The sequence below is a fragment of the Austrofundulus limnaeus genome, unplaced genomic scaffold, assembly GCF_001266775.1.
Source record: "Austrofundulus limnaeus strain Quisiro unplaced genomic scaffold, Austrofundulus_limnaeus-1.0 Scaffold12, whole genome shotgun sequence".
Lineage (NCBI taxonomy): Eukaryota > Metazoa > Chordata > Actinopteri > Cyprinodontiformes > Rivulidae > Austrofundulus > Austrofundulus limnaeus.
In genome coordinates this window covers 3,778,620-3,791,036 of record NW_013952414.1, presented here as the reverse complement: position 1 = coordinate 3,791,036, position 12,417 = coordinate 3,778,620, and the positions used below count along the sequence as shown (strand labels likewise).

Below are 12,417 nucleotides of genomic sequence, written 5' to 3'. Positions count from 1 at the left end.
ACATACATACATACATACATACATACATACATACATACATACATACATACATACATACATAACATAACATACATAAAAGGTATTTTTGTCTATAATATTGGTTCCAAAACTTATCAGCTTCTTAAACTTGTAATTCCAACTATGTCTGATCAAAATATGTTAACATTACAGTTAGACCAATTAAACAAGAGTTATAATAAGAWAAAAAACTATTACTACACAAGTTTTTTTAAAATAATAACTCGTTTTTATTTCTCAGAACAATTATGGCAAACAAAAATGCAACTAGCTAATATTTTTACAATTGATTTTACTCTCTTGATGATCATACATTTTTCCAAAGAAGCCAATTCTTAAAAACCTGAACGATCCCTTTAAGTTACAAAAGTGAGCTCATTTTAATGTGCTTGTTTAACCCTTTATAATCCACTATAATGGAGGTAAAACATCATCAATCAGGAACAAATGAATGAGATCTGCTTCGTCTGTGGGTCCCTGACATCAAACCTGGCCCTGAACCCCTCAGTGTGACAGCTCACAGGTGACCCCTTGTTTCAGGAGGTAGGAGGGGGGTTATTAAAACACACCTGAACCTGTCATCACCGTTTCCCCTCTCCACTGTAACGCAGCCTCCATTATGGAAACAAGCAGGTTTTGTCTTTTGTCACCCGGACATTCAGCCGGTTGCTATAGCACAGCTGAAAACAAGAGGAAATCACCAGCAGGTCTTATATGTTTGTCCAACACCCCCCACCCCCTTACAAAAACTGGCTTTGTTGTTTTTTACCTGAAACGTACAACAATAATACGGTTTCAAAAAGTCAAAAAGAAGCCACACAAGAAGCATCCAACTACTTTTTCACATCTCCTCCGGTTAATGCCAGGGCAGAGATGTTTCACATTTTGTGCTCAAACTGCTACTTTCAYGCTATTTTAAAGTGTCTGTAAATGTATTTTTATTTGATGGGAATATTTCCAGAATGCTTCAGATTTTTGAAGCTGATRATAAATATGTTGGTGAAATCGTAACAAAATGTGMTTAAWACAAAAGAGCTTTYATCTGCAGCAAASAAACACAAAAAATAAAAGTTTAACAAGCACAATCATAGTGTGACATTTTTTAAAAACCTCAAACAAAGAACTGAAAACATATTCGAAAAAAAGATATTTGAACACTGAAGAGCTGCGTGAATTAGTAAAAATTATCACTTGATTAAAGCCAGGAAAATGGCCCATTAATGTACATAGAGGGGCGGGGCTTAAACAGTAACACAGACAGCCTACAGGGGGCGCTCTGTCTTTAAGGCTTCAACTTCCAGCTTCAGGTCCTGTATCTATGGTTGTAAAATAAATGCATCTGCTTTGAAAGACATTTGTWGGAATTCAAGTGGCAGATTGAGGGCAGATCTTATGGGTTGTTTAATATTAGCTTTTGTCAAATAAATAACTGTTTCTCTCTGAAGTGATGGGAGAAAATGGATTAAGATGCATAAAACAAAACTACTTATATTCCAGAATGCCTTACTATAAAACTGTATACATGTCGATGATTAAGGTCATTTTGTTTGAAAACTACAGAAATCTAACTCTGCCTTCCAGAGTCACACTTGTATAAATGCAGTGTAAGAGCTTCCACACTGGGGACCCACCACATTCAGAATGACCATAAAGCCGGTGTTTACTGTCTGCTCTTCGGGTCAGTAGCAGTGGCCTCGGCCCCAGCTTCAGCTCCCTCTCTCTGTGGTCAGGTCTGGCAGGCAGGCTGCCCCCACCCCCCACCCATCCCCTTCTCTGTGTTTCACCACAGCTGAAATAGCAACACTCTCCCCCGTTTTGCTCACAGCTCTCACGAGCAAAAACAACAGCTGAACGCTTTAATTCAGCTGCTGAGGAGCTCATGCCGCGGCTACGTTTAGAGCAAATGTGTGCGACAGTGAAAGTGCAGCAGATGTGTGCATCTAAGAGTTTAGAAAGCTAGAGCTCCTAATGAGCGCCTGGACATATATTTCTGCGACACATGTTGAATAAACATACTTCATGAAACATGTTTTCACACAGAAACAATGATTATCTCAGGATCTGTAAGACGATCCTTCTTAACCAGACTATTAAAATTTAATTGGGTGGTCATGGGAAATATTTACGGGCTGTTCAGGGTTTATAAGTTACAGTGGTGGTTTCGGTCAGGCCATATAGGGAGCAAGCCATTTTATTTWGTTTTTCTTTTTTTAACAACAACACAATTTGTGCCAGTGTTCAAGCCATTATGAATTTTTCATTATAATATACATTTTTTTATTATTGTTAGTTTATAATTTTAATCATTTTGTGTTTTAATGTTCCAAACACACTTTTTTATTGCCCACTGCTGAAAAGCAAAGGCGACAATGGCTTTGCCCGTGTGTTTGCGTGTTTTTGAAATGCTCTATATCTCCCTGCGCCTAATAACTTTTAGTCAACCCCATTCAAGATGGCCGCCACAGCTAAATGAYTAGAAAAAACTCAGACAATTTTGCAATTATTCAGCTAAAATTTGATGTGGTAGTAACTGAGAATCATCCACCAGAGCACAAACTAATTGTAGAAAATCTGTTTTTAAAACCACTGTGTTAACTTTTAGACTCATCCCTGTTAGCAAAATATCGCACGAGTCGTTGGACTGATTTGACTACAAGCATTCCTTCATAGAATTTATTTTGCATTGTGATTTCTGTCACTCCAAAGCATTCACTTTTAATCCTTTGCTTGTTCTCTTCTTCTTCTTCTTTTTATCTTACAAACACAAACCCTGTTAATCCAGTTGGCCTCAGATCCTTCGTTCTGTACCTCCTCTTTTCAGAGCTGGATGTCTTATGAGAAACCCCCTGAACCCAGCAGAATGAGAAATCTGTGCCAGGCCCTACAGTCACACAACAGTAGCCTCTGGACACGGCAGCGAACCACACAAACACTCAAAAGAACACTTTTCGTGTGTGTGTGTGTGTGTTGGCCCGGCACGCTCCCTTTATGGTTCTGGTTGAGCTGGATTGGGGTCAGATTGTTGGAACGGTGTCAGGGTGAAGCTGGGAGTAAAGAGCATTGAGGTCATTTGGCAGATGTTTCTACATTGCTGCTTTTGTGATATGATCAGCAGAAGGCAGCCTCAGATATCCAGATTAGCTCAGGCTGAGTTTAGGTTACCCACGTCTGCCCCCTGGGGTTGAAGATGTGTCAGTGCATCAATGACAAGTCAGGGAAACCAGGTTTTTCTAATGAAATAAATGTATTTATTATTCAACTGTTCCTTTAAAAAKGCCGTTTTGGGGATTTTCCTTGTTTTATTGTATTTATTGAACAAATAAACTCAAATAGCTAAAGGAAACAATGAAAACAATCAGTGTTTGTTTGATTTGATTTGATTTTGATTTATTTATTTAACAGGAAAAGATTATTAAAAATCAAGCCTGACTCAGCATAATTGCTGTTTTACAGCAGGTTCCTGTTCTGCAGCACATAAAACACTCAGAATTACAGCATCACAATCACATCATTATACACCATAGACACAAAGACAAACAAGCATACCAAATTTCAAAAAGGCAGCATTTGCAAAATAGGACGTCTAAATATGAGCACAACAAAAAGTGTCCAGCAGATGGCAGACAAGATTCTTCTTAAAGGGCTGTAGTTTTGAAATGGACTTTATGTTTTGAGGAATGTCATTTCATGCTTTAGTATAAACATAGAAGAAAGACCTCTGGCCGTAACAGTTTTTAAAAGTTGGTAATATCAGTTGTCCTTTTGTAACAGATCTAGTTGAATGACCACTTCCAGAATTTGATTTGGGCAACAATGCAGAGAGAGTTCCATAATTGGCACCTTGGAAGATCTGAAAATATAAATTAATACCACTATACAAAACATAATTCTGAAAAGTCAAGGCATCAGACAATGAAAGAACTGTACAGTGATGAGTCCAACCAGGAAGTTTTTATAAATTTTGTAGGCCCTGTTGTAGAGCCTAACTATGGGTTCTAAGATTTCATTTGTTGTAAGAGACCAAACAGGTAAACAGTACGACATGGTTCAGAGTATAATGGCATGAAGGAAGATATTTGAAACAGAAGATGTCAGATTGGATCTAATTTTTGAATAAATGTATAATTTCTGTTTCAACTTAGTGGTTAAGACTTGTACATGATCACGACGTTTGTTTGCTTGTTTGTTTATTTCAATCATGAATTGAAATATGAGTACAAAACAACAAGTCGTCCAATAATAAAAAAAATCCAATAATAAATATGATCTAATAAAAAATAGAAAAGAAAATAGAAAAAAACAAGTCATCTAATAAAAAATAAACTTTGTGTGTGTGAGAGGGTTTCACTTAGTGTGTATTTCTGTGCTCTTCTGAGTGTATTTTTTATTTTTTTATAAAGCTATACTTTATTTTCAGTCATTTGCTTTCCTCCAGTTATCTATGATTGTTTCGTTTTCGTTACTGATTGTGACAGCATAATGAAAAAGTGTTTTAAAATGAGCTAAAATTCAACTATTTGCGTGCACTCTACTAGTTTTCATATTATATGGTGTGGTATTTCTTGAGTAACATAAAAACCAACAGGGAGACAGTTTGTGGGGGACGAGGGGGGGTATGATGATCAGATTTTATAGTTATATCGGTCAAAACCGTGAAATAGCGCACTTCACTGAACTATCATTGTGTTTTATTGCCTTAAAACTGTGGGKGCATCATTGAATAAAACATGCTGACACAGCAGCAGAAACCATCAGCTGCTCCCATGACCTCCAGGTGTCAGTGTTCCTTCACAGGTACAAGCTGCATGTCAGGAAATCAGAATCAGTTCATGTTCAGAATGACTGACRGCTAAATGATGTCGCTCTCCCTCTTCTCCACCACCAAGAGAGCTTTGGGAAGGCTGAAGTTCTCATCCATCTATCAGACTGTTAGGGTGAGACACTGAGCAAACAACAAAAGCAAAAGAATTGTGTTTTGGCAAACTGATAATAGAAGAAGTCAGGGGGATGTGTGGGTTTCCTGTAAAATAAAATATGAAAGAACCAAATCCAAGACAGTGGAAGATAAGAAACTTCACACCGATCTGAAATAAATCTTAATCTTCATCCTTTTGGGTGTTAAATATCTGTCTCAGAGAAATGAAAAAGAGTTGTTTCACATTAGCATTAAGTCCATTTTCACGGTTAGAAGACTTTACGCAGCATTTCTGGTGGGGGGGATCGAGGTCACCGGTTTGCATCAAAGCCCCTTTGAGGGTCGAGAGCAGAAGAGGAAGCCCATCTGATTAGGCGGCACTTTCCCAGCACTGCACTTCTGAGAGGACATTGATTTTGGCCCGAGTCTCGCAGCTGCAGGAAGTCGCTTTTCTGAAGTTCCCGGTTAGTCTGCTAACACGGGCCCATCCAAGAAAAAGACTACAGTACGATGTGGGGGCCAAATGCAGAACATGGGCCTCACCTGAGTCTGGGTTCTTGGACTAAAAACCAGAGGAGGGGGTAGAGATCTGTAAAGCAGATTTATATAGATGTCACATGTAATTATTTTTAAATTCTTCATATAAAGTTGATTGCAGATTTTATTACATCTGACTTGTTACTTCTTCTGCTCTAACGTCCAACCTCCAAACAGAAATATGCCAGAAATGCTTTATTTTTATTTTACTGGAGCATGTTAGAATAAAAAGTCACCAGACAAGAAACGAGACCTTAACAGGAGCCATTTAATGGTTTCTTATTTCATTGTGGTCGATTGCAAGAAACATTAAAAGTTGCCTGCGTGTTTCGAGCACAGGGAGTACACGTAAGTCTAGCCAAAAAAACCTTTGAGGAATGACCCGTTTTCCAACATTTATGGAAACACCATCCTAAATAAACTGCATTATGGACAAAAAAATAGACAAAAGCGAAACCAAGCCACCACAAATGACCTGTGTACCTGGAAAGCTGTATTTTTTTATTTTTGCTCTGAAAACAGTGCATCCAATTCGAGAGCAAAAGGGCTGCAAAACCCTGCGGTTACAGTTTTGCTGCAAGATTGATGGCAGTAAAAGGTTTTAACGTGTGCATGCCARCAATCAAAGAGAACACTCACTTCAAGGAGCTGACATCAGGCTCCAAGAAACATGGATGTCAACAGGCCTCTCAGCTGACCTGTAGTGAAAATCCTGCAGCTCCACCTCAGTGTCATCAAGCCACAGAAAGGGATTTGGGAGGTCTGAAAAGTGAGGCTTGGAGAGGGAACGGGGTGAATTACTGGTAGCTGATTTGCAAGAGGAGATAACTAAACACAGCCTTTGTGCTTCCAGGGAGGGATTGCGAGAACAAGTGTGGAACAGATAGAAATCTCTTCCAATCCCCCCCCCCCCCCCCCACCCTTAAAGTACAGCAAAACCAGGTTTTAAGCTTTGGATGAAGTCATCTGGGTCAATGAGTTTGTAGAGCGCTCACACAATAAAGGAAAGTCTTTCTGCAGCTAAAAAATCATCACAAAACCTACCAGCTGAGAACTTTATGTTTTTAGAAAAAGATGGTGTTAGTCTTTGTATTTAAAAGAACAATTTACGTTTCAATAAAAAAAAACCTATCAAAACATCAAAAGTTGCATTTCAGTATGAAACCAGTTGCAGTCAGAAAGCTATTATTTTTTAAGCTCCAGTGCATCCTGGAACATGTCTGTCAGGAATCATCAGATTTCTGCTCAGATGCAAAGTTGACAGAAGTGTAAAGGTTTATAACATTTGTATGAAACATTATGAGCTTTTTGTAAGTGGACTGCAACCCATCATGGTCTTTGTCCAGCTGAGACTTTACAATGGCTCATCAACCAGACAGAACCACACTGACCTTTTTTATTCAGACAGGCTTGTAATTAAGTTTTGTTTTCTGCTTTTTAAATTGTTCTTTATTATATTTGTGCACTGTTTTTATTGTTTTGAGTTACTTCACTTTGTGATGTTTGTGTCTGTGAAAGGTGCTGTATAAATAAAGTGTACTTTATGACCTTACTTAACTAAACTAAATTAAAATGAACAGACATCATTTGTCATGGAACCACTCTGTGTCTTAAAGCGCTTGAACACATACTGTATAGGATGTGTAAATAAGTGTACACTTATATTAAATGTTATTTGAAACAGCTTTAATTTATGAAATCTGAGAAGTGAAGTCTGATTTTGAATCCATTTAGAACACCAAGATTCATAAGGTCTTTAGTCCAACAGAACCGATAGATAGATAGATAGATAGATAGATAGATAGATAGATAGATAGATAGATAGATAGATAGATAGATAGATAGATAGATAGATAGATAGATAGATGGATGATAGTTTGTTCTCTTTTATTTGTCTAACTTTTTGCATTTGTTTTGCCCTGTTAACCTTTTTAATACGATTTTGAATTTTAAATGGTGTCACATTAGTAAGGAACATGCATTTGTGGGATGAGCAGTAGAGCTAAGCATTAAAAAATTGCCAAACCTTCTCTGTCAAACAGATTATTTTACTGTTCATACTTGTTTTGAGCTTCTGCTCCCCTCAGGTGCTGCCAGTCAGGTGCCCAGTATAAGATTTATTGCCAAGAAGCATCGTTACAACAAAGACATAATCTAACAAACACAATTTTCCTTAGGTTTTGTGTTAAGTATATAAGAAAGCCTGATTCCTGTAAACAAAAAGTAAAGAAATTATGGATGATGCGACTTTTGCACAATACTAAATATTTTTTTCTATGTTTAATTATTAGTTTTTGTGAAACTTGTTGGTCAAGCTGCTTTTACGCAAACCAGGCAAGGTACAAGTGATTCAATACGTCAGCTTGTGCTCAACACATCAGTACAATTATTGCTTTACTCTGACCTACACTGACTTCCTGCTATATTTCCTATAAATAAAACAAAAGTCCCACTCTGTAGAGCTTTTTTTTGGTTTCTCATTTTTGCATTTCACAAAGGGGATATACGGTAATCTCCCTCTTTGTCTCTAGCAGCTTTCTCTTCCTAATTTCCCTAATTTAAATTAGTTAAATTTCAATGAACTAAATCCAAGGAAGAGAGTAAAAACACAATGGTAGATAGAGCATCTCGAAGGAGAGACACACAACCAATCAGTGATCAGTTTCACACATGAACCCAAAATGTAGACATCAAAACAAAATGAATAATCAAAACTGAGCATTTTATTGCTATATCAAACAAAACGTAAAAAGGAAAATACATTTCATTGCATAAATATCTTAATGTTGATTCAAATACAGTCAGTGCTGAAGTTCCTATTGTCTTATTTTTGTGTATGAAGAATATTGTTGAACATGTTTTGTCCTGCAATCCTTTCACAAAACAATGCAAAATGAATATAATTTAAATATGTTTTTAACATAAAAATGAATAATTTACTAAATACTGGTCTTAAGATGGTCATCATAAAATTATCTACACATACAAGACAATTTCTTGATATTTTAGAAATTTACATACAATTAAGGTGCACTTGAGTGCCAAATTTAACAAAAAATATAACAATCATAGTATAAAAAAACAATATTAACATACGTGACAATTTGTAGCAAATCAATATACTTACATACTTTCACATGTACTATTACACAACAGATATGTGGATCAGACTTACTTTGTCTAGCATACAAATATATGAGTCAACCTTATGAAAATGCCCAAAGACAACTCATCAGACAGACTCACAAGTTAATAAGTGCAGATGAAAAAATGCACCATGTTCTTGTAAATCAAATGAACAAACATGAAAAAAGAGAGGTGTTTTCCACAGTGACATCAGGCTGTATGCATATTATACAGATTCATGAATCTGTCTTAGAGAAGAACTGATCTCACTTAAACTTGCTTAGCATTTTCTGATTTTTAGTGTGCAGAATTATTAAGTCATGAGACGTCCTTCCAAGTTGCATTAAAAACAGTCTGAGGAACCAAGGAAGTTMATTAATTCAAAGAATGTGTCTCAAGTGTTATTGTTACATCATGGTAACTGTTTCAGCACATGTAACAGAAAAGTTACAAAGTTCTGCTTTAAAGGAGACACCCGCTTCGGATGTTATCATCCATTAAATGGACGTTATTAGGCGTTATCAGTCCCATAGAAGGAGACATATCCTGCTTTTAAATTCTTCTTTTTCACATTTAAATCATTCAGTTGGGGGGTCTATATAAAGTATGGTATGGTATGAGGGCCAAAATTAAGATTATTGCGCAACCAGCAGTTGCTACATCCTTGTAACGGKTTTTTTTTTTTTTTATCTATTCCTAAACCAGCTATTGATCTGATTAATGTTTGGTCGGCACCGGTAACTGAGAGGCCGGTGCTGGCAAATGAGGAGACTATTCATTTAGGTTAGCATCGGAGAGGCTTGCAACTAGCATGGATAAACTGGCATTGGCATTGGAGAGGCTAGCGACTAGCATGCCTAGGCTACGGACCCATTGGATTGCCAACTCCCTCCGCTATCCATTGGCATGGATAGGCTAGCGTTAGCATTGGAGAGGCTAGCAACTAGCATGCCTAGACTAGCAACCCACTGGATTGCCAATTCCTTCCACTGTCCATTGGCATGCATAGGCTGGCATTAGCATCTGAGAGGCTAGCGACTAGCATGGATAAGCTGGCATTGGAGAGGCTAGCAACTAGCATGCATAGACYGCTCACCTACGTTATTAGACACAAACTTTTTCTAATAAAGAAAACTTTCTCAAAAAATGGTTGACATACAAAACTTAAAATAAGTGACATGCACTGACAGGGGTTTCTTAGACAGAATTTACTGTTCAACATGACGTCAAGCATACATTTTAAACATAAAATGTATTACTGTAAAGCAGACAGCTTTAGTTACCACCTGAATTAGCAAATATGTTTGTCCTCGTCTATTGGTTGACGGCAGTTTTTTTTCCCTTTGGCCAAATTATGAGAAATGTCTCTATATGACATTATAAATTAAAATTCAATATAGAAAATCTTAATTAAATACCCTGTCAAAATCTGTAAAAAGCCCCAACTTGATAGTTCTGGCTTTTCCCAAAATAGTTGCTAGCCTCTTCGATGCTAATGCAAATGAATAGTTTCCTCATTTTCCAGCTGCTCAGTTATCGGTGCCAGCCTGTCATTAATCAGATCAATAGCTGGCTAAGGAATAGATATAACCTCCTGCTACAAGGATGTAGCAACCGCTGGTTGCGCGATAGTCTTAATTTTGGCCCTCTTACTGCGCCATAACAAAATGCTTTTAAAGGCTAAAAAAGTGGATTTTGCATGATATGTCCCCTTTAAACTGACAGCTTGGAATTTTTGAAGTTGAGTAGTTATCAGTGAGTAATTTACCTGCAGTATACAGGAATCTCAGCAATATCAGTTTGAAAATGGCTAATGGCAACTAAACTCAGGACTGAGTTGTATTCTTTCATCTAAAACAACTTCCAACCTCAAAAGTTTTGTAACAGTTTATATGAGAACTACATTAGAACTTTTAATCTGCATTATTTTTCACGCAATAATATTGATCAAGTTCCATTTAGCAGCAAAATTTTCTGATTACAAAAACACAAACATCTATGTTATCTAATGCAAAAGAGACGAAGTGTTCTCAACAAAGTCTTCACTTAAACTGCTGCAAAGATTTGGAAATAGACTCCGAAACGAGCCGCAGTCTGAGCAGCCTTTAGCTAGTTGCCGTTAACCATTTTCCACCCATTCATTTTCTATACCAGCTTTTCCTATCTGGGTCACGGGGGGTCACTGGTGCCCATGTCCAGCAGTCGCTATTTCTTAAAGTACAAAACCGGCRTCGGCTTGAGAGTGAAAATAAAGTTGACGCAGCCAGTGGAGGTTTCCCTCTGAGGTCAAAAGCTGTGATTCTTTTGATCCTGTTTGATTTGAACATTCTTGTGAGGGCAGAGCACACAGCAGAAAGGTGTGATGCCCGTAGCACCAAAGTGAGCAGACATGAGGAGTTGTAGCAACCTTAATCACCACCTTGTCTGTGGCGGTAAATGAATAATAGTTTAAAAAAATGTCTTGGCAGCACCACAAAAACAGTACGCAGTATTAGAAGAACCCATTTGCTACTTAAATATAGTTCCTATGTGTTTTATTATTAATCATGATTATAGCAATCTGACAAAAATATAATTAATAATTTACAATTTATTTAGAAGTTACCAAATTGCTTCATGCTTTCAAATGAAGGGTTCTCTCCTTAAATAAGCCCATATATACAAAATAGTGTGGTGCTTGGCTGATGTGCAAATCCTTACTTGATTAAAACATCGTCTCTGTGGTACTATAGATTGTCAGCTTATGTTGAGAGGAAGCCTGTGTTTATTTGAACCAGTGCAGGTAGTTTGTCTTGAGCGCTGGGAAGCACATGTTGTTGCTGCAAGAGCCCCCGTAGCTGGGAGGGCATGCGGAGCAGGGAACACCAACTTTGTAAGGAGCCTCTCCGATCCAGTTCCCCCTATAAGAATACAAAATCAAAGCAACATTTACCCTGTATGTTGGGTCTCGTGTGAAATATTAAACCAGACCACCCTGGACTTTGAAGGGAGATTGCTTTTTTTGAAGAAAAACATTCGAAAAGATGTTGGGTTTTAGTCATTTTTAGCATGACGAAGCAATTGAATTTTTGTCCTGACCCCACTCTGATTTATCCGTTTCTAGCCAACTGGTTTCATGCACGGACCTTGCTCTCTATCTCCACAGTGACCACAGTGACCTCTGCAGAGTGGAAAGTAGGATTGGCTCCAGGCTCACCACACTGTATCTTAAGACCACAACTGAATAGCTCGTGAGCCTGTTCCTCTTACATACAGTATCTTTTAAACTCAGGGGATTAAAGAACCTATAAATCACAAGTCTGACCCAGATTAGACTCTGATTTAGAGACTTTTTTCTTTGCTTCTGTAATGCAGAAACCAGTTCAAAGGTTTCTCTTGGGGTTATGGGAGTCCTGCATCAGAATGGGTGACCTTTTACAACCTAACACTGAACAGAAAGAAGCCGAGCTGTGATTAAAGCTGTCGTTAGCCAACATGTTAGTGAGTTCACAGTAGAACCAGGGCACCTGTTCTCCAATGTTTGTTATGTTCTGTCTTCTTCAGAATGGGTGTTCTGAACTGTAATTTTATTGTGCTCTGTATAATGACAATAAAGGTCTATCTTATCTTATCTTATCTTATCTTATCTTACCATGTCTTGTCTTGTCGTCTTGTCTTAACTTAACTTACTTAACTTAACTTAACTTAACTTAACTTATCTTATCTTACCGTAACTTGTCTTATCGTGCCTTGCCTTGCCTTGCTTTGCCTTGCCTTGCCTTGTCTTATCTTATCTTATCTTATCTTATCTTATCTTATCTTATCTTATCTTATCTTATCTT

The 12,417-nt window shown here is 37.5% G+C and overlaps 1 protein-coding gene across 1 annotated transcript in view; it reads right to left on the bottom strand.

Moving 5' to 3' along the window:
- Positions 1–10,243: 10,243 nt before the first annotated feature.
- The window catches only part of pi15a (peptidase inhibitor 15a), a 6,392-nt gene continuing 4,218 nt past the window's right edge, over positions 10,244–12,417 (bottom strand). The window contains exon 6 of the mRNA XM_014002348.1: positions 10,244–11,496. Within this exon, the coding sequence (XP_013857802.1) occupies positions 11,361–11,496 (136 nt within the window). The 3' untranslated portion in view covers positions 10,244–11,360. The remainder of the gene's footprint in view (positions 11,497–12,417) is intronic.